General features: G+C 45.2%; 1 protein-coding gene and 1 pseudogene across 7 annotated transcripts in view; both read right to left on the bottom strand.

Annotated features, from left to right (window-relative positions):
• Positions 1-1,269: 1,269 nt before the first annotated feature.
• BCAS3 (BCAS3 microtubule associated cell migration factor) overlaps positions 1,270-23,292 on the bottom strand; it is a 602,771-nt gene continuing 580,748 nt past the window's right edge. For 6 of the 7 annotated variants that reach the window (XM_061605382.1, XM_061605385.1, XM_061605387.1 and 3 more), the window contains one exon: positions 1,270-2,416. In XM_061605382.1, coding sequence (XP_061461366.1) covers positions 2,268-2,416 — 149 coding nt within the window. In that variant the 3' untranslated portion in view covers positions 1,270-2,267. The remainder of the gene's footprint in view (positions 2,417-23,292) is intronic. The other variant, XM_061605386.1, reaches the window with a different exon arrangement.
• LOC133374530 (5S ribosomal RNA) lies at positions 4,429-4,546 on the bottom strand (annotated as a pseudogene).

Here is a 23,292-nt window from a genome sequence, read left to right as displayed (position 1 = left end):
GGGGATATGTGCGTGTGTGTGTTTATGTATGGGCATCTGAGTTAGTGAAGTTTGTTTATTTTTATATATATAAAACCACCATCACAGTGTCTGTTGCTTTACAGAATACAAGAGAATTAGATTGCTGTGTCAAGGAGCTTACAATACGAAATTTGATGTGCTTAGAGTGAGCTACAGAAGAATAATAGCAATTTGTAAATATCAATTATAAGTAAGTCATCTCAAGAGCTAGTGTGGTGTAGTGGTTAGAGCAGCCTTTCCCAACCAGTGTGCCTCCAGATGTTGTTGGAGCACAGTTCCCATCCTTCCTGACCATTGGGCAATGCTGGCTGAGGCTGATGGGAGTTGTGGTCCAGCAACATCTGGAGGCACACTGGTTTGGAAAGGCTGTGCTAGAGCAGGGTTCAAATTCCTATTTGGCCATGAAGCTCACTGTGTCAGAGTGACTGTCTCTCACAGCCTAACCTATCTTGACAGGGTTGTTATGAGGGTAAAATGAGGGTGGAGAACATTGTAGCCCACCTTCAGATCCTGAAAGGTGGGATATGATTGAAATAATAACTAAATAATTTGATGTTTGTGTGTTCGCCTGGCTGTGCTTTTGTTGTTAATGGCTGCTTTGCTACAGGGTACTGTTATTTTGCTTAGAACTGAAGTATTTTGGAATTGAAATGTTTATTGATAGGCTCAGTGTTCTGCCCGTCACGTTTCCTCTTTCTCTCTTTGAAAAATACAGGGATCTCAACGGAAGGGCCGTAGCTGGGTGATACAGAGCACCTGCCGTGCTTGCAGAAGGTCCCAGGTTCAGTCCCCAATGGCATCTCCAGGTAGGGCTGGGAGTGTGAAGGCCAGCACTGATTCATCTTTAATTTTATTTAATAAAAAGCTTCAGTAGAGTCCACCATTCCCTTCTCCCTCAGACCCTTGGAGGACAACACAATGTCATCAGGATGTTCTTTGGGTAAAAACAAAATGGCAGCTCGTAGCAACTGGGAAAGAAAATGCATAGCTGGTGGCGCAGGACTATACATGGAAGGGTCATGGCTCAGTGGCAGAGCATCTGCCGTGCTTGCAGAAGGTCCCAGGTTCAATCCCCGGCATCTCCAAGTAGGGCTGGGAGTGTCCCAACCCCAAAACCCTGGAGAGCTGCTGCCAGTCAGTGTAGGCAATACTGGGCTAGATGCACCAATGGGCTGGCTCGGTGTAAGGTGATTTCCTGTGTGCTTTGTAACCCATGGACTGTACAAACACAACCTCAGCACAAAATATAAAGGGGATCCTTTCACCATAGTGATTTATTTAGAGATCACATGCATTTTTTTGGACAGACAGGAGAAGTTCCAATGAACGACATTATAGCCCCAATGATAGTGATTTCCAACTTGAGTAAATCAAATGAAATTACATTTCTAAAATACATGGAATCGTCAAGATCAATTTCCCAAGAACGAAAGAGAGAGAGAGAGAGAAGAAACTTATAATACTCCTGGTATCAGTTTAACATCTTGGCGGGTTGATGGTGGGGAATGAAGAAACAAGATCAACAGTATTGTAAAGAAACCTGTGTCCCATTGGATCTTAGCCCTCAAATTCCCCCCATCTTTATTCCATTTGTCAATGCTTCATATGTTTGCAGTTACATGCTGACAGCCTCAGTTTACGGGCCACATTCTTCAGAATTATTATGCCATTTCCCAGATATGGGTAGCAGCACTAATTGTTAAAAAAAGGGGAGGGGCTAGCAGTGAATTCAGGTCTAGAGACCAGGTCTCTTTATGCCAAGGGTGGGGAAACGATGGCCCCTCCAGTTGTCCCTGGACTACAACACTCATTATCCCTGGTTGCTGGCCTTGCTAGCTGAGGCTGATGGGAGTTGAAGTCCAAAGACAGCTGGAGGGCCAAGATGTTCCCCACCGATGGTTTATGCGGGAGGAGGGGGGAAGCAGATTATGGTTAAAAGAACAAACAAGTAGTTTAAAATACTTCTTAAAAGTAGCCATTTCCCCTGTACTCAGTGGGGAATAAATGCTAGAAAGCTATTAGGATTAAAGAAGGAGAGTCTCATTCATATATTGCACGGTGAAGAAAATTTGGAATTTTGTTCGTACAGTTCTGGAAGGGCAGCGGTAAGCAGACACGACGTCAGGCGTTAGGGTATCAAGAACCGTCTGGCATTGGAGCCAACCATTGGGATAAATGCATCTCAAGAGTTTATCCCGTGCATCAAATTATGGTTTCTTTCCCTCTTTGGGAACACAGGGACTTGTTTATGGGAAGCCTGTTGGGAAGAGGCTCAGTGGCTGGCTCTCATTAGTCGGGAGGGGAGATCGGTAGCCATCGAAGGTCCGTGGAATGCTTCCGCTAGTGGAGCCCGAGCTGTTACTCAGCGTCTCGATGCTTCCTTCTCGCTGTAGCTCTGCAGTGGAAAGTGAAAAGGTACCGCTCTGGTTAATGCTTCACATAACACAAAAAAGTAGGAGAGATGTTAGAAGGCCACAGGGGGTTACAAGGGTGTGTTTATACAGTTGGGCTTCATTTACATTCACTGGTGACTATGTGGGGTACAAGGTGTGTGTGTGTGTGAGTGAGAGTGAGAGAGGGAGGTCTCCTCCATCGTAGGAGATATGAACAACTTCACACCCCCAACCACTGCTGTCATGGCTAAATCGGGTTTGTGGACAGCTGTAGGCATATACATCTGACTCTGGTTTTATATATATTCACCAACTTATATAAATTGATGTTTTAATAAGTTTGTTTTACAATGAATTTAAAATGTTAGAATGGCCATATTGTCAAAATGAACTTATTTATTTGGATTGTCATGTTCTGTTTTGAAATGAATAGACTTAGCTGCAATGCTGTACTATTTTTGCTCTTGTGTTGTGAGCTGCTTTGGGCATGTTTATGTGGAAAAGCAGCATACAAATCGGGGGGGGGGGAAACAAACCTAAAACCAGACTCCCCATTTGACATTATATGACTTGGTAGAGCCACATTTTCTCAATCCAGGCATTGTAATTGTGATGCTTTGTGCTGTAACTATGTTCTGTTGTGTCAGGTTAGGGCCATAATTCAGTTGAAAGAGCATCTGCTTTGCATGCAGAAGGTCCCAGATTCAGTCTCCGGTATCTCCAGGTAGGGCAGGGAGAGACCACCCTCTGTCTGAAATCTGATTAGCTTCTGCCAGTCAGTGTTGACAGTACTGAGTTAGGTGGACCAATGGTATTATCTACACTAATGGGCAGTGACTCTCCAGGGTTTGAGTCAGTGCTGTCTAGCTCAGTATCTATCACTCAGTTCCTGTGTTTATCGCTGTTGTTGCGACTTATTCCTTGTAAGCTGTATTGGGCATTCACTTGAATAGAATGTGACAAAGAAATGCAACCAATGAAATGGATGGAGCAAAGGATCAGGAAGCCAAAGGCGGAAGGTGCTTCTTTGTCGACCAGGTAGGGACAAGAGGTATTTGCACCAGGCCTGACCAATCCAGAGGCTTTACACTATCGGCTAATAAGAGGGATTGATGTTACATCTCTCCCCAGTTCCCTTTCTCTGCCTGAAGTGGGCTCTGAGGCATAGAAGGGGCACGGCATGGCCCACAGCTCAGCAGGAGAGCACTTGCTTTGCATGCAGAAGGCCCAAGGTTCAATCCCAATATCTCCCCGTTAAAGGGAGGAGGTAGGATGGGAACGCTCTCTTTCTTTCTGCCCGAGACCCTAGAGAACTGCTGCCAGTCAGAACAGACAGTACCAGGGTACATGGACAAAAAGTGCATTGCATCTTGTTGAATCTAATATGGTGGCTGCCTTCCCCATAACAGGAGACCCTCCCCCCCGACCTAATTCAGGCAAAACTTCCAACGTTAATCAGAACCCATTGTCCTTCCCACACATCCCAAGTCTAGCTATTCATTGGGCCCATCCATGCGCTTTCCTGGCTTTAGGGGTGTGTGTGTGTGTGGGGGGGGGGAGTGGATGGAAGCACCTGGCAACCACTCCTCCCTCACACAAGAAGAATCTCTGGCTGGGAAAACGGTGGATTTGCCTACTATGAAAGCCAACAGGACAACAATCAACATAATTTGTTTTGCTCTGTGCCTGACCCATTTAGGACAGAACTGGGAAACCTGAGGCCCTCTAGATATTTTGGACTATACAGTAGGGCCCCGCTTCCTGGCACTTCGCTTCCCGGTGTTCTGCTAATGACTTATGGCGACCCTATGAATCTTTTGGATGTACTCATAGGATTTTCTTGGTAAGAGGTGTTCAGAGGTGGTTTACCTTTGCCTACCTCTAAGCCAGCCTTTCCCAACCAGTGTGCCTCCAGATGTTGTTGGACCACAATTCCCATCTTTCCTGACCATTGGCAATGCTGGCTGAGGCTGATGAGAGTTGTGGTCCAGCAACATCTGGAGGCACACTGGTTGGCTGACGGCACCCGGTATTCCCAGGCGGTCTCCCATCCAAGTACTAACCAGGCCTGACCCTGCTTAGCTTCTGAGATCAGACGAGATCGGGTGTGTTCAGGGTAGTATGGACACAGTAACAAACTATAATTGACAGGAGTTTTGGGGGAAGTGAGGTGGGGGGGAGTCATGTGCTTTAAATGTGCATTACATGTGTGGTGTGGATGTGACCATAGTTTGTCAGCTATTGATCTATAGGAAGCCGGGCTGACCTATCAGCAAAGCTGAGTCCAATGACCTTAGATGTCATAAAGCCCATAGCCAATATTTCCTTAAGGAACACACATGTCTTCGTGGAAACAATAACAACCCCCCCACACACACTCTTCATTTTCTCCCATGAGTTCAGGAAGTGAAAAACAGCAATTTAACTCGGCAATGAGTAGCATGTCCCACATTAATGCTGGTCTTATCCTGTCTGATTTTGGTCCTTTTATCTCCCCTTGCACACAGCTGGCTCTGGTTAAGGATCTCGCGTCACTCCACAGGTAGCCGTCAGTGGGGAGGCAGAATGTGGGCAACAGCTCTCCCAAACATCAATTTTTTTTGGCTTCTGAACTGCTTACGAGGTTCCCCATCTTTTTCTTTTCTTTTTTTTTTAAAAAAAAAACTATTATTGATTTTTATGCCAGTGTTGAATTGCCATTACTTTTCCTTTAACAAAAAGAAGAAAAGGGAGATGGAAGCAGATGTTTGGTGAATGTTGCTCGTCCTATAAAGATGGACGAGTGACTTAGGGATGGGGGACAAATTTGACTGTTTATATTTACAGGCAAACCTGCCTAATTTGCACTTTCTGAAACAATATGCAAACCAAAACACAACCATCCTTTGAAATTCGCACTTCTCAGAATTTTGCAGTGTAATCTCCAGCCAAGTAATGCGTATAAACATGGATCTGTCAGGGTAAACTGCACATAAAAATTCATAGATTAGCAAAAATGTGTTCTCTAAGGGAAAATTGCTTTGCAAAAATGTGTATATTAGGCAAATTTGCATATGAACTTGTCTATATATTAGGAGAAATTCAAACTAAAAACCTGGTGATTTGCAAAATGATGTGCAAATGTGGAGAACTGAATTTAAGATTGGAAAAATGACATGGGCAGATTCACCCATCCCTATGAATGACCCACTTGTCAAAGTGGGAAGAGGCTGTCTGAGGTGGGCAGAGTGCCCTGAGTTGGAGAAGTTTTAGGATACATCTCAGGGGAGGGGAGTGATAGCTCAGTGATAGAGCTTCAGCCTCTTCCCTTGAGACAGCTCATAGAAAGTCCCAAGTTCATCCCTGGTATTTTCACTTACAGCTAGGAAAGGCTCCTGAAACCATGGAAATAATAGAATTTGAAGGGATCCTTTGAGGCCATCTAGTCCAACCTGCTGCTCAGTGCTAGAATCATGCAAGTACAGCCTGCTTGCTGCAAGGCCACCCAGTGGCTATCCATTCCACGGTTGAACAGCTCTTACCAATAGTTTCTTCTAATGGAGGAGTAGCCCTCCAGATGCTGCTTGCTGTTTGGACTACAAGTTCCATCAGCCCTAGCCAGCATGATAATTGATAAGGGATGATGGGAACTGTAGTCCAACAGCATCTGGAGGACACCACTTTGGCTAACCCTGTCCTAATGTTGAGCCAGACTCTGCCGCTGCTACCCATTAATTCTAGCTATGCATTCTGGAGCAACAGAAAGCAAGTCTGTTCTACTGACTGCATGGCAGCCCCTCAAGATAATTGAGGACCACCATCACCCGTCTCTTTGAGGCAAAACATAGCCAGCTCTCTCAACCATTGATCCTCATGGGACTTGATTTCCAAACTCTCTTCACCATCCTGCCTCCTTCACCTCCTGTGGACACTCTCAGGTTTGTCTATGTCTTTGTTAAAATTTAACACCCAGAACATAGATGCAGCTCTCTAGATCCATAATAGGTGCCATCAGTGACCACCTAGATGACAGGAAAACCTGGAACCTGTGATGTTGTTGAGACTCCAACTCTCAACAGCCCCAGCCAGCATGGCCAATGGTCAGGCTCCCACTAGTAATGGCCACCAACCTGGATGGCTTTAAAATGGGGTTAGACAAATTCATAGAGGATAAGGCTAGCAATGGCTCCTAGCCACAATGGCTATGTTCTCCTTCCACTGTTGCCGGCAGTATGCTTCCGAATGCCACTTGCTGGGAATCACAGCTTAGGACAGAGAGCAGTTGCACTGAGACTCTGCTGGCAGGCTTCCTGTGGGCATCTAGTTGGCCAGCATGAGCATAGGATGCTGGACTACATGACTCTTTGGCCTGATCTAACTGCAGGGCTCTCATCATCTTATGGAGTTGTAGTCCCCCAACTTCTGGAGGGCCACAGCTTTCCCATCCCTGGCTAGGAAGAGTTCAAGCATAGCAGGTGGGGATAGCCACCATCTGTTGTGAGCCCTCAGCACATTCCAATCTCTCTTATGCCCGCATTGTGGGTCTGGCAGACTCTTGTATAGAGGATCTGTGCACTTTTGCCCTGGCAAAATAGCATTTGCCTTCTGTTCCCTGGCCAGTGCGCATACGTAACCATCAGCCTCTTTTGATCTGTTTCCTTCCACAGTTCTGCAGACAACAAGCTTAATTCCCTATTCCACCTGCAGTCCCAATAGGTATTTTTGGTAGATCAGTACCAAGAACTCTTAGTAATCCGCTGCGGGACATCCAACCAAAGCAGGCAAGCATGAGAAAGAACTGTAAAAAATGTAAGACAGAGAACAGCCATTCCCACCTCTACTTCTGAGAATGACTGGGACCACACCACCAGGACAGTTCATCCCACACCCCACCCCAAGCAGCCAGTTCAGTAGTCAGCACAGCAGAAGTTTACAAAGTTTAGAACTCACCGCTGAAAGAAGTGGCAGGGGGATAGTTAAGGAGGCAGGAAACCAAATATTCTGAGCAGGCACGTAAAGAAAGAGAAGTGACATTTTATGCAGCTTTCAGTGCTAACTCTACTCAGAGTAGACCCAGTGAAGTTAATAGACATGATTAACTTAGGTCCATTAATTTCACTGGGTCTATGCTGAGTAGGACTGAGTTGAATAGAACCCTGAGTTTGCAGTTATTGTAATTATTGGGTCGTATCTGACAAATGACACGTCTGCACCTTACATTTAAAGCAGTATTGTACCACTTTTAACAGTTGTGGCTTCCTCCAATAAGCCCTGGGAACTGTAGTTTGTTAAGGGTGCTGAGAGTTGTTGGGATCCCCCATTGTACGTATTTATTTTAGGGATGGGTGAAAAGTTTCCTTGAGTGCTGAAATTCCCTCGCCCTGACCCGAACTTCGCACCAGGCAAAATCAGCCAACAACTCAGGAAAGATCTATCCCTGCCATACAATGAGGCGGTAGAGTCCTGAGGTGGCCAATTGGACTGCACCACTTTAGATTAGCAGGTGGGAGAATCACATTTGTGAATAATACCAAAATGTCTGTGCTTTGTGGGGAGGGGAACAAAGGATCCCCCCCAGGGCTTTGGGAGGTAGTACACTTTAGTTAGTCTAGGAAGAGGGAGGTTCAAATCCTCACTTGGCCATGAAGCTCACTGGGTGGCCTGGGGTCAGTTGCTCCCTCTCAGCCTGGTTAAACGATGGAATTGGCTACCACCAGATGTGGTGATTTGGACAGCTGTAGAAGCGGGTTAGACAAATTCATGGAGGATATGACTGTCTATGGCTATTAGCCATGACGGCTGTTTGCTACTTCCAGAATTAGAGGCAGCACACCCCTGATACAAGTCACTGGGGAATGCCAGCAGGGTTATTGCCCTCCTGCCCTGCTGGTAGCCTCCCCAAGAGGCATCTGGTTGTGGAAAATGGGTGTTGGATTAGATAGGCCTTTGGTCTGAGATCCAGCAGGGCTCTCTGGATAAACTGGATGGACAAACTGGAAAGGGGGGAGATCAGTGTGTTACCTCGACCTCCATGGATGGAAGGCAGGGTGAAAACTGAGGCAAACGGATGTGGAGGTTGAGCGGAGGTGTCCTGATTCCCATTGCATGTGCTCAGTGACCAAGAGCTAGGGAAATCTCAGTATAGACTTAGCAACATTTAAGGACAGGCAAAATATGTATTTATTTGGCCAGGCACTTAGGAACATAAAATAATTATTTGGTGTGGGGTGGGGGTCCTAGAGATATTATATTTGCTGGTTCTTTTATTTTATTCTGTGGTTTTCCTGACAAATATGGCTTTTTATGGGCACTTAGTTGAAGCCCTGTGCTCCAGATTAGAAGAAGGGTGGGCTATAAAAAAATAGATCAGGGTGGGAAATCTTTGTCAGGCCAAGGGCTGCATTCCCTTCTGGGGAACATTGGGGGGGGCGCTTGTCAGTAGTTGTTAGGTCCTGAGGCAAAAGTGGGTGAATTGGTGAATGTGACACGCTTTCCATCAGGAGGGCCACATTTGGCCTGTGGTACATCGCTGTACGTCCCTAAGCAATCTATAACAGGAAAAAACCCCAGGAGGTTGCTCTCCTTTAAGTGTTGGGAGAGACCACCACCATGCGTTGATGCTGGGGCCACACATGAACCAGCCTCACATGTGTGGTGGATACGTCCCGGGTCTGCCCAAAAGATGGACTACCAGAAGCCTGTAGACCCCTCAGGACCAGAAAGATACGGGAGGAAAAAGAAGAGTTTGGGAATGATTCTGGGCGGGTAACAGAACTTGTCTGCTTCGCCTCTTCAGGATTCCTCCAAAGGGGGAAAGCCGATACTTACCTTAATTTGATGGGCATCCTGTGACTTCATGGATGGAAGATAGCGCTAGGGATGGATGGATGTTTGAGGGTGTTTTTAAAAAATAAATAAAAAAAATCCGAGATTACCTTCTCAACCCTGCAGGTGGTCCTGCTACCTTTGGGTTGAGGCTCTTGGGGGTTGGCTGCGTTTGGACGTGGCTATGGCTGCTGTGCCTGTTCTGTGGATAAATAGAGGGCTGTGATCATTTGCGGGGGGAAAGACTTAGGACTTTAAAAAAAAAAAAAAAAAGAAGCCCTGAAGGAATAAAGAATCATAAGTGGATGAATAGAGAAGGTGAAGATAACCACAAAGTTTGGAGATATTTATCTGGCCTTATTTTGTTGCCATGGTGTTTTAGTGGCTTTTATGTATGCTGCCTGGAGTTCCACCTGAGAAAGGTGGGATTGATATGAAACAAGTGGGGCCTGCAACAAAATGTTGCAGTGTGGAATGCTGCTGTTCAGGAAGCCCTTTGCCAGGACATTCAGTTGCATTCTGCCCTCTCACTGGTTTCCCATCCCCTCACCGACTGTCAGTCAGCATTCCGCAACATTGAGCATGCTCAGTCCTCATTTTTTTCAATGGGAAAATGTTCCCCTTACGTTTCCCCCCTAAAGATTGTTTATTTTAATTTTTGCAAACCTTTCGATTCCACAAGCCTGCTTAATGCCCCCATCATGTGCATGACTGATGCTGTTTTGGCTGCATAAGAAGTGGTATACATCTACGATAAATAAATCTTTGCAACTATACATAAGCCTGTGTGGTGTATCACTGTGTCAAACTAGGCCTACAGAGACCAGTGTTCAAATCCTTACTCACATGGTGAAGCTTACTGGGTGACCTTCGGCCAGTCAAGGTCTCTTGGACTAACCTCCCCCACAGGGTTGTTGTAAGAATAAAATGGAAAGTGGGAGAGAACCGTGTCTACCTCCTTGAGTGAGTTCTTGGTGGAAACGTGGGATATTATAATAATAGTAGTTTTTGTATCTCATTCCTGCTCCAAGGAGTTTTACTAATTTTAATCCTAGCAACAACCAAACTACAGAATTTGCTTCCACAGAAATGTGGATGGCTTTAAAAAGGAGTTAGATAAATTCATGAAGATAAGACTATTGATGGCTACTAGCCACAATGGCTATGCTCTTACCTCCATTGTCGGAGAGAGTATGCCTCTGAATTACAGTTGCTGGGAATCACAAGTGGAGAGAGTGCTGTTGCGCTCAGGTTCTCCTTGTGGGCTTCCCACAGGCATCTGCTTAGCTACTGTGAGAACAGGATGCTGGATGACACATGGGCCACTGGCCTGATCCAGCATGGCCCCTCTTCTGTTCTTAACAACCCTGTAGAGTAGGGTAGGTACAGAGGTGGTGACTGCTCCAACGAGCTTCAGGACTGAACAAGGATTTGAAACTGCATCTCCCTGGGTTTAAGTTTGGGTCTGCGCAAAAGAACGTTAAATTGATTGGTTGATGTTTGTTGTCTTGGGCTCCTTCAGGAGGAAGGGTGGAATATAAATTCAATATATAATAGAAGAGATTGTACTGCATGAGTTCGGACTGTGTGTTTGTGCATGTTTGAGGAGGTGGGGAGGGAAAAACTATAAACTTCCCTGCATGTTGAAAACTAAGTGTGGTAGGTTTTTTTTCTGTTTGCAGAGAGTTTTTTTAAAGTGGGGGAGCATTGAAAGATGCGATTCCCTCCCACTAGCCATACGGCCACCAATGCTGCAACCAAAAATTGTTGATTACTAGTCATGACAGGACATATGAAGGGAAAGATTGGTGGACGACCCCAAAAAGTATTTTTGCAGATCCTTGCGCAACAGCATTTAACTTTTTGCAAGGCAGATTGTAAGCAGAAAACCATTAGAGCAATGACAACTACTTGGATTGTGAGACAACACTCCCAGTTTCTGCAGAATCCAAATCTACCTCCCAAATTCATACTTACTGAACTGTGGCATTAAGGCCCTCATTGCAGCCTCATTGAGAACTCAAATGAGAGAAAAGCCACAGTCAGGTGACCGCTAGCCCATGCCCTTTGGCTGTTGCCCCATGCTCATTTGACCCAGAGTGGGGTGGGGAAGATGCTCACATTTCACTTTGGACTTAAAGAAGCATCTTCATATTAATAATGTATATACACCGCTTTTTGAGATCAAAGCACTTCATATACGCTAGGGATGGAAAACCTTTTTCACTTCTGGGGGCCACTAGCCAATGGTGGGTGGGGCCAGAGGCAAAAGTGGGCAGAGCAACAAGTATAAATTTTGCCTTTGCACAGTGGGATAGTTTCTACACTCATTCCCACACCCCTCTTTATCCTCCATGCAAAGTCTTCATCGTATTTCTAAGACATATCTCAGCCAGGCAAAAACACTTGAGGGTGCAGAGCAGGACCAGTGAGGGGCGCTCATAGTGGCCGGCCCTCCCAGGTGTTGTTGGACTACAACTCCCATCAGCCCCAGCTAGTGTAGACAATGGGGATTTATTATTATTATTATTATTATTACAGGTTTATATGAGGAGAGTTGTAGTCCAGGGTCATCTGGAGGGCCACAGCTTCCCACCCTGTACCAACCCTGCTCTGCGCACTTGGATTAGTCTTCACCTGGGGAAGCAGAGACACTTCTTTAATTTGGGTGGGGAGTGGCTGGGACGAAGCCTAAGAACAGCTGGACTTGACAAGTCTTCATTCGCCTTTGCTCTTAGGATCTTCATGGAACATCGAGGGGGAAAAAAAATAAACCGTCAGTCATAATGTTTTGTCTGATCAAGCCCAAAAAGAGAGAGAAAGCTGTCAAAGGCCTCCACAGAAATCTTGATAGGAAAGAAGATCCCTGCTGACTTTGCTTAAACAAGAAACCATTTTTATATGGGACATTAATCTGGGGCCTGCTCAAAAAATCTGTATAGACCTCTGTTGCCTGGAACACTCATAAATTGTGTCGCCTCTCTGCCGTTTCTCCTTGTTTTCTCTCTCTCTCTCAAAACTGTGGAATCTCCTCTCTGGTGTATTATCTCTCCTAATGGTTTTTCCTTTCTCTCACTTTCCCTGACAGAAGGAATCGTTAAGCAGAAGATTCAAGAAATATCCTCCTCCAGAAGGAAAAGGGAGGAGGCTGGGGATGGGGGGAAGGAAGGGTCTTGTTCAAGAAGCAGATCTATCCCTCTCCCCAAGCGAGGGCTGCACAAATTCCTGTAGAGACGCAGGCTGGACAAAATGATACAATGACAGTTGGGCCGACATGTCTGCAGCGGGGGAAGCAGAGCGGCGGCGGGAGCAATTTCGGATCCCAGATTCTTCATCCTCTTCTCCACCTGTCATGATGCATTAGGATCAAGCGTGCCCGGCTTGCCAAAGGAGTGACCCTGGACTGAATGGGAGAGTGCTAGTGGAAAGAACTAATTGTAGCATCGTTTTCACATGTCAGTCACTTTTCACAGCACCAAGCTTTCTGAAGCTCAACTAACATTCCCTTTCTTAAATCCCTGTGCTGAATGATGCAGAGATGCACTCTGATGACGGCATTTCTAAAAGGAACAAGATCTCCGATGGTGGCAGGAGTGGGGATAAAAAGGAGTGGTGCCTGCCAGCTTGGCAAGCATATCCATCCATCCATCCATCCATCCATCCATCCATCCTCTTCCTAGAAGTTCAGGCACTGCTCAAATTATTCATTCAATATATAGTCTGCCTTTTGCACAAGCCAGAGGATGGTTTACAACCAAAATCAAATAAAGTTAAAATAATACATACAATCCATTTAACCCTTCCCCCTCACAGTCCTTAAAATAACAACACAGCAAATCATAACAAATCACTAAATAGTAATTTACTAATCTCACTACTCTATTTGTCTAATCTGGTCTCTCGGTCCTCCAAATGCCTGCCAAAAAAAGGGGCATCTTAACCACCTACCTTAAACTATAAAGAGAAGGGATGAGGTGCACCTTAGGAGGGGGAAGATCCACCTGCAAGGAGCCACCACTGAAGAGGCCCTTTTCTGGGCCCCATACCACAAACTTCATTAATATGGAAGAAGACATTATGAGATTATGGGAGGGAAAGCTAGGGGGATCCTTAAATGAGATCCACAAGCCCCTCATATCCGCCTTTCCTTGTAATTTTATCCAAATCATGTCCCACCTGTAGCCTTCTAACACATTAGTGAAGAAATAAAAGCCATTGATCCCTCACTTACTCAAATACTGAGCTGAGGGTGTACATTGATTTATCCCCACAACAGCCCTGCAAAACACATTAGGCTGGAATACTTTTCCAAGCCCATCCATAAGGACTACAAACTTTAATTATTCTCCCCTCCTGAAACACAAGAGCTGAGTGTCTCACGGGACACCAAACTCCACACCCAGTGTCAAAGTCTTCATTTTGTCTGCTCAGCTGCAATTGCGGAGTTGCAGGAAAAACACAAAACTGCCTGAATGTTCAAGTGAGCAGCAGGTTTGGCACTGAATTTTGGCTGAGCTGTAGGATCTCGAATATAAAGTTTAAAGAATCAACTTAAGCTGCACATATCCCACCCTTCTGAGGATCAATGCTCCATTAACCAAGGATCAATGAACCAAGCATGGAGAAGCCATACAATCCGACAGAAATATCTAAATAATCCACAACAGTGATTTCAGATGACAACGAGAGAGAGCGCACTGGCTTTCCTGCTCTCTACCTCCCGCCCTTCTCTGACAAAAATAGATTTAGTTTAGGGTTTTTTTTAAAAGGCTGTGGTTTTTTTTTTTTTTTTTAGAGCACCAATGACTCGGTCTGTCAAAGCTTCAGCTTTGGAACTTCTCCAGGTTTGACTCCGCACAATTTCTGGAAGGTTAAAAGTACACCAGATAAAGAAGCAGGCGTTTAGAGAAACAATTCAGTCCACAATAGGGACGATAATCCCTCTTCAGCGTTTATGTTGCACTGTGATCTGGGGAGATTGAGTTATTTTCTGATCCTAGGCATTTCTATGGCACAGCCCTTACCAGAGCCTGCAGAACCCTTTAAAGCGGGTGGGGAACCTCAGGCGTGAGAGCCAAATAAGGCCCTCTAGGCCTGTCTGTCTGGCCCTCAAGACCCTTCCTAACCTTGCTCCATGCCGTCATTGAGTGCTTTGCCTCAATAAAGAGAGGTGTGTGTGTAGAAACCATGACATTTGCAAGGCTGGAATGTAGCTTGTACAAAGGTCAAAAATCATACCTGTTGCTCCACCTACGTTTGCCTCTGGCCCCACCATGTGGTCCCCAGGAAGTTGCCGATGAGGCAGTGTGGGTGAAAAAGGTTCCCCACTCTTGCTTGAAAGCAGGAATGGGGAGCCTGTGGCCCTCCATGTGTTCTTCAACTTCCATCAGCCCCAGTCAGTGTGGCCGATGGTCAGGAATGATGAGAGTTGTAGTCCAACAACATCTGGGAAACAGGATATCTCAGCAATTTCCTCTTTGAGACCTCTGGTCAGCTTTGAGGCCCTTCTTGCAGTTTGGTGCTGCAAGATGTTGGTGGGAGTAGGGACATAGGAAGCTGCCTTATACTGAGTCAGAACTATTAGTCCATCTAGCTCAATATTGTCCACACTGACTGGCAGTGGCTCTGCAGGGTTTCAGGTAGGATTCTTTCCCAGCCCTGCCTGGAGATGCCAGGGATTGAACTTTGGGATCTTCTGTGTGCAAGGTCAATGCTTTGCCACTGAGCTACGACCCCTTCCTAAGAGGGCCTTTCCAGTGGTGGCACCCAGATTAGGGAGCAGCCTCTCTAGAGAGGTGTGTTTGCCCTTGCCTCATTGCCGACTTTTAAGCAAGCCCATAAGGCAGTGTAGTTTTAGCTGACAAAGCTAAGATCTTTCAGGATTTCATAGCAACATAGAGTTAGAAAGGGGCTACAGTCCATCTGCCTGTCCAATAGAGGAAATCCAGAACGAAAGTTTACCCAACAGATGTTTTGAAGACTCCCAGCAAGGGTGAGCCCACTTGCCCCTCTAGGCAACTGGTTCCTCTTCCCTGTCAAGAGCTTTTTCTTAATGTTCAACGTCAACTTGCCCTCTGGGGCAGCAGAGAACACACATCTTTGCTTTCTTTGGGTAACTGGTTTTTATAGTTTGTAAACCACTCAGAAGCCTATTTTGGCATTAAGTGATATATAATTTATTATTATAATAATCTTCATTTATTTTTCACTTTATTTATGTGTTGCATTTATATTCTGCCAAGGAGCATTTATAGGGAAAAAAAGTCAACAAACAAAGTAAAACCCATGCAAGAAAATAACAATTGTAAAACAAAATAGAAATTTTAAACATTTCTAAATGAACAGATACTCAAAACAATACAGAGCAGATCAACTTTACATTTTGCTGTAAGCCTCTGCTCTGCCCAGAAAAGTGGCCGCCAGATAGAGCCTCTTGTAAATAAATAAACAAGACAATGCCTTCTCAGCACCAATGTGATGTCAGCATAGTTTGAATTGGAAACCCCATGAAGGCTGGAGCCCAACCCTGGTCACTCCTAGCCAATCCAGCATGAGCTGGGGTTGATCGCTTCATGCTATTGGTCAATTTAGTGGACTACTTGCTGAGAAAAGACTTGTTGTTCACACAAGCGTTTCAATGTTTGTTTATGAAATGCGAGTGTGCCTGCATGTGGCAGTGCTAGGTCCTTGTTTTGAAGATCCCTTGGACAAGCCATTCTGCATGAGCTCCTCTTCCTTGGGGCTACATCTGCACCTTACATTTAAAGCAATACTATATCACTTTAAAGAGACAAACCCTTATTCCCTGCCCCCTCACAGTTACAATTCCCTGGGAAGAGGGACTGAATGTTAAACCACTCTGGGAATTGCAGCTCGGGGGGGGATAGGAATCTCCTAGCAAATCTCAGCACCCTTAACAAACTACAGTTCCCAGGATTCTTTGGGGGAAGGCATGACTCTTAAAGTGGTATAATTTTAAATATATATATAGTGCAGTTGGGGGTCCTAGCTGGATACTAAGCAGATACCAAACCATATTGATCCTTGGCGCTGGCCCTGGTGGGTGTGTGGTATGGAGGCTATGTGTACTCAGCCTCAGAGTAGGATTGCCAGCTGACCATTAAAAACCCAACCAGTCCTGCTCTTGTGCCTTAAGAGCCACTCACTTTTCACATGTTAAGACTGTGAAGCTTTGCAAGGTATCAATGCAACCATCTGCTAATGTCATCATTTACCATCATGTAAACAAAAACGATTCTTAAAAACCCCTTTTTCTTTGAAGGGGCAAGCCTTGATTGCACTCCTTTGAAAACTCCATTGTTGCCAACCTATCAAAGTGTGTTCTGATGAGCCGAGGTATGTCGTGTCATAATAACATCAGAGCAGCCCTGCTGGATTAGGCCAAAGGGGTCCCATCTGGTCCAGCATCCTATTCTCACAGCGGCCACCAAGATGTCCCCAAAGGAAGGCTTTGGCCACAAGCAGCGCTCTCTCCACCTGCGGTTCCCAGCAAGCAACTGGGACTCAAGGCTCCCACAGTGTCTTCACCACTGTCAACTCATCTGTCCAGGGAATAAAGCTAAACAGAGAAAAGCTAAATCTGGCAATGACATCATGGTCTGAGCATCATTTGACATGCTGAATGAGGGATTTCAGACAACCTCAAAACTTCAGCAGTGTCTTTCATGTCTAAGACCTGATCTCCCTCTCCTGCCTCCCCTTTCCAATTTTGAGGTTATGGACTGAAGTCAGAGACATTACCAGGGAAGAATGCAAAAAGACAATACCTCTAGTTACAAAGAGAGAAAGACCTCAATGGATGACTGAAGAAACTCTTAAAATTGTTAGAGAAGGAAAGCAAAAGCAAGAGGAGATGGAAACATGGTCAGAACCCTAAATGCAACAATACAGTGACTAGTATGTAGGGACAAAGAGAACTGTTACAATAGTTATTGTATAGAAACAAAAGAGGACAACAAAAAAGGTAGAACAAGAGCCCTATTCCAAAAGATTACAGAAATTAAAGGGACATTTACACCAAGAGTAGGGATGCTGAATAATCAACAGCGGAACACACTGACTGACCGAGATAATAAACAACCGGAAATTTTAGAATCTGAGCGAAAGCTGCTCTTAAAATACTTGGAAGAAACAAATCAGGGACAGACGGCATACCAATAGAGTTGCTACAAGCTACTGAGACTGAGTCTGTCCAGATTTTGACAAATCAAAGAGCCTGGCTGCTGGATCAGGCCAACGGGGCCCCATCTAGTCCAGCATCCTGTGGCCAGCCAGATGCCCCAGGGGGAAACAGCCCTCTCCCCACTTGCGATCCCCAGCAGCTGGTATTCAGAGGCATGCTGACTCCAACAGGCATGCCTCCTGCAAATGTAGTGGTGCCTCTTGTTTGCTTGATGGAGGTGTATGGATATATATGTGTAGAAACCCCAGACTGAAACATAATCTGCTGTACAAAGGTTAGAGTCCCACCTGTTGCTCCATCCACTTTTTGCCTCTGGCCCCACCCATCAAGGCATGCGGCTCCCAGAAGATTGCGGACAAGGGAATGTGGCTCTCGGGTCAGGCTGAAAAGGCCTGTGTTTTTATTCTTATTTTTTAAAAATGTGTTTTTAAAATTTGTATGTTTGTTTTTAATGTTTTTAATTGTTGTAAACTGCCCAGAGAGCTTTGTCTATGGGGTGGTATATAAATGCAATTAATAATAATAATAATAATAATAATAATAATGCTCTCTCACATTAAAAGCTTCCTTGCATGCAGTAAACTAAGGCAGTGGGGCTAATCTAAACCTCCCTGATGAGCTACTTTTTACACATGCATAAAAATAGAGGCACTGAAAAATGCAAATAGTAGTTTGATGTAGCAGAAACTTGAGTGTGGCAGCTCGGTTTGTCAAGGTTCAGCCTTGCCCAGCCCTGGAAGGCTTCCTCACAGGAGGGAGAGCAGGAACCCCTGGCAAATCTCCACAATGACCCTGAAGAACCACTTTATCTGGACATCTCTGCCCCAGGACTAGAGGTCCCCCACCAGTTGCCTGGATCCATGGGAAGCTCATGGAATCATCTCTCTGGATTATGGTCTGGCTGAAAGCCAGGAAGGGGCAGAGCCTCTCTAGCTCCTATATGGGCTTCCACCCTGAGCAGTTTCACTGCTGAAGCAACAGCTCTCTTTACTAGCCCTAGCCTTCCTGAGCCATGCATGTGTGCGTGTGTGAACCGATATGGTTGATTGAAATGAGTTGAACTCTGCTTTAGGGTATGCCTTTCAAATATTTGTTGAAAGGCCTTAGTCTCTTGATGCTCTGCAGCCCCTTAAGGACATTGCCAGGCAAACGGCTGAATCACAGACCATTAACGTACCCACAAGCTGAGAAAAATGACCTTATGAGCGGCTTTGAGGAGTTAATGAAAAACCACAAAAATTCCTTTCTCCGCATCCCACGTTCCAGCAATTAGATTCATTTTGAGAGCCGCCTAGGATCACAGAACTGAATTAATAAGAGCAAACAACACTCCCGCCCCGTAATTGATTTCTAAAGAAAAGGAGGTCCAGGAACTCATCCAATGGGAACAACTTTGGATTGTCTCCCTGCTCATGGTCCAGTTTGATGTTCTCTGACTGATATTATCTATGAAATGCAACAGATAGGAAGGGCCGAAGCTCAGTGGTACAGCATCAAAAGGTCCCAGGTTCAATCCCCGGCATCTCCAGTAAAGCCTGAGAATATCTGCCATCTGAAACTATAGAGGTGCTGCCAGTCAATGTAGATGATAATAAGCTTTAAAACAACTGAAATCCCCCCCCTTCTTTCATGGCCTGCGAAGGCGACCACAAAAGTTAGTAGATGTCATAGAAGGTTAGAGGACACACAGGGCTCTGTTCTCTGTCTTGCACTAGCAGATGGGTTAGTTTTAAAGTTGCACAACAGAGGAATCCAATGCAACAGTTGTGCTAGTGCAAACTAATTGCTTACAGACCACACAATTTATTGCATAACAAAGTTACCAACAACCTGCTTATGCATCCTCTTGCGCAGCAATGTTCCACTGGTGCAAAACATTTTGCCAATGGAACAAGCATACCGCTAAGTGGCTTTAACTTAGTACTATGTTGGAAACATCCCTCAATCAGGAAGCTAGACAAGAACTTTTATCATCTCTCTTAAGCAAAATGGGATTTGTGAAATGCCTTACACCACCTAGATACAATTAAGTCCAGTGCCTCCTAGTGACTAAATTGTAGAATGACTCTATCCATATGCATTTTTGCTCAGTCCTATATTTGGTTTTTGACAGGATTGGTTGGAAGGAAGAAATTGGGCAACAATGCAGACAGATAGAACGCGACTCTGGATGTCTTGTCTTGAGGGCTGCAAATTCTCAATGAACTTGAGCCATGCTGAGCTGACATGAACTTGCAGCAAAGCAAAACCACTTAGAAAGCCATTATATGCAATAACTGTTAAATGATGAGACACTGTTGACCCAGATCGTTGGATAAATTCTCACTCACAGGAGGTTGTCCTGGGTGTCCTGAGGGTCATCTGGTTCTTATTTGTGACATAAAATGTAATTAGCTTTAGTAACATAAGCAGAAGAATTCAATAAAAGGGGGCTTTGCTCATCACAGGTTTCAGAGTGACCATTCCCCTTCCCCCAATATATGCTAATGAAGGAAAAACCTTACGGATTCATACCCTCATGTGCGTAAAGGGGAGAGGAGGAGGAGCAGAATATGTTTGGATTTGTAAAAAATGGTAACAGGACCTCTTTTGACTTGGGATAAAACGCAAGCGCGCACACACAGACACACACAACGATCTCTGTGAATTTGGGCAGCCCCGTCTATGGAATGACATCAGCAGAATGGTTGCTCTGAACTGTGATGTCATTTTTGTTCCAAGCAAAGGGAGGTATTCAATGCTAGTTCTCAGAGTAGATCCATCAAAGTTAATAGGCATGACTAACTTAGGTTCATTAATTTCAATGGGTTTAATCTGAGTAGGAGTTAGAGGAATACAGCTCAAAGACTAGATCTGAGCCTCCTATTTCACCACGCTCATTCATTGGCGGTGATAACAGGCAATGCTATTTTGGCTAATTTTCATGGTGGTGGGCCCAAAATTGACATAGGAATGTTCCTTTGTCAGCTCATTGTTCCATCTAGCGCAGTACTGTCTACACGAATGGGCAGCAGCTTTCCAGGATTTTGGACAGGGGGACATCCCTGGAGATGTTGGGGTTTAAACCTGGGGCCTTCTGCATGCAAGGCAGATGCTCTACCACTGAGCTATGGCATTTCTCTGTATATCACTGTGCTAAACGCTACAGAGCCTCCTTAATCCCTAGAAGAAAAGGCTACAAATTTGGGGCCACCAACCCGGCTTCGAAAGAAGATTAGACAAATCATGGAGGGTAAGGCTATCAGTGGAGTAAGGCTATCATGGAGGGTAAGGCTATCCTCAAATGCAAAGATGTATCACTGAACACCAAAGTCAGGAACATTCAGACCATAGTATTCCCGATCTCTATGTATGGCTGTGAAAGTTGGACAGTGGAAAAAGTGGGTAAGAGAAAGATCAACTCATTTGAAATGTGGTGTTGGAGGAGAGCTTTGAGCATACCATGGACTGCGAAAAAGACAAATAATTGGGTGTTAGAACAAATTAAACTAGAACTGTCTCTAGAAGCTAAAATGATGAAACTGAGGTTATCATACTTTGGACACATCATGAGAAGACATGATTCACTAGAAGAGACAATAATGCTGGGAAAAACAGAAGGGAGTAGAAAAAGAGGAAGGCCAAAGAAGTGGTGGATTGATTCCATAAAGGAAGCCACAGACCTGAACTTACAAGATCTGAACAGGGAGGTCACTGATTCATAGGGTCGCCTTAAGTCGTAATCAGCTTGAAGGCACATAACAACAAGGCTATCAGTGGTAGTAGCCACAGCAGCTATGTTCTCTCTCCACTCTCGGAGGCCATATGCTCCTAAATGCCAGTTGCTGAGAATCACAAGTGGGGAGAGTTGCTGTTGCGCTCAGGTCCTGCTTGCAAGCTTCCCATGGGGGCATCTGGCTGCCTGGTCACTATGAGGATAGCATGCTGGACTTGATGGGCCACTGGCCTCATCCAGCAGAGGCAGCAGCAGAAGGACTACTTCCTTTGTTCTGACTCAATCCAAATTCCATCTCCACGCTTTCCAATCTTCCTTTCCTCAAAGCGGGATGGCAAATCTAGAAATGGGATTCCATTTGGCTTTTATTGTCTGTATCAATCACACCCATGCCACTGCTCTCCTTCCTGAAAGTGCATTGCTCCTTGCCTCCGGGATATGCGTGAGCATGGGTCGGTCAGAGAAGGGTTAAGGAAATGTTTATCACAAGGCTGGCTTCAGAGTTGAAAGTAATGTGATCAGTAATGAATTTTGTGTTACATTAGGTTGTATAAATGGACAGACAAGCGCAGACACCAAGTGGCCAGGAGTCAGGGCTAATTTAATGAGGCTAAAATAGAGACAGCACCAATTAGATGCCGGGCCAGCTCAGTGTTCCTGCAGGGACTGCAAATGAATAGGTACAAATCAAATTACTGACTAATAGAAGCAGTACAAGAGAGGGCAGTCAATGCTAAATGCATTAGGGTCTTGTGACCTCTCTGCTCTGAACAACAGAATCCCAAATTTGACTTAAAAAAAAAAGAGAGAAAGAATCATAATAATCAAAGAAACTCTTGTTTGGTTAAACACACACACACACACAAACTAGCAGCACTGCTTGCAAAATGCTGGAAAATATTTCAATGTCAGCCATTTTGCTTGTACAAGGAGTATTTTCCCTGGGGAGTGAAATGTTTTTAAAGATTACATCGAAGGTGCACTGATGGACTATAAAAAAATTAGGGCCCCAACTTTGCAGGATCATCAGGCAGTTCTAGGAAATGTGATTGGGTTTCCTGTGTACGCTGGCTCCCAGAGAGCTGTGTGCATGCACCATCCACGCGCTTGGAGTCTGCATGTGGTCCAAAAGTGGCATTTCAAAAATGAAAACCACTGGTTGGGCTCCAGCATGTTGAAGGCTTAGCTATCACAAATGTTTGGAAAGCAGGAAGCATCAAGCCCTGCGCATGACAGTGCATGTACACAATTAGGCAGCCATGTGTGGACACAAGCTAAGGAAGGACGTTGCGCAACAAAACACCTTATGCTTTTTGTTGTAATGGTGGTTTCAGTTAATACGGTTTTTAGTGCACCTCTCCTTAATTATGGAAGAACGTGTCACAAATGGGGGGAGGGGTTGCAATCAGGGTTATGGGAGAAATTCATTTTATTCATATTTGCATGCGATTCTACCTTATTCATACTTCCTGAAACAATACAAAAACTGCAACATGTCTGGAAATTACCAGGGCAACCTGTTCTGGGTGGGGTTGTCCTTCCCCTGAAGAAACTGGTTCGTTGACTGGGAATTCCCCAGGATTCCAACCTGTCACTGGAGTTGCAACTGGCTTCTGTGCCAAGGAGTGCTTCTGCCCAACTTAGGCTGTTCTGCAAGCAATGACCATCCCTGGACCAGCATAGCCTGACCTCAGTCATCCACGCTCTAGTGACCTCCCGTTTGCACTACTGCAATGGCTCCTACGTGGGGCTGCCCTTGAAGAGGGTCCAGAAGCTGCAGCTAGTGCAGGATATGGCTGCTAGGTTGGAGAGCGGGGCAGCCCCGCAGAACTATGTGGCACTGGCCCTGAAAGTCCTGCACTGGCTGACAGTGCAATTCAAGGTTTTCTTACGAGTGTTCAAAGCCCTAAACAGCTTGAGACCCAAGTACATAAAAGAACTCCTCCCCCAACACCAATATTCTTGGGTCTTATGATGAGCAGAAGAGGCCCTTTTGGTGTGCCACCACTGGACATGGCCTAGTTGGTGCTGACCTGGGACGAGGCCTTCTCAGTGGTGGTTCCCTATCTGAGGAATGCCCTCCCTGGTGAGATGTGTTTGTCTCCCTCATCATTAACATTAAGGAGGAATTCTTTTTTTAACAAAACCCTGTTCAC

The sequence above is a fragment of the Rhineura floridana genome, chromosome 21 (assembly GCF_030035675.1).
Source record: "Rhineura floridana isolate rRhiFlo1 chromosome 21, rRhiFlo1.hap2, whole genome shotgun sequence".
NCBI lineage: Eukaryota > Metazoa > Chordata > Lepidosauria > Squamata > Rhineuridae > Rhineura > Rhineura floridana.
The sequence above is the reverse complement of the archived record's forward strand: the minus strand, read 5'-3'. Positions and strand labels throughout refer to the sequence as shown.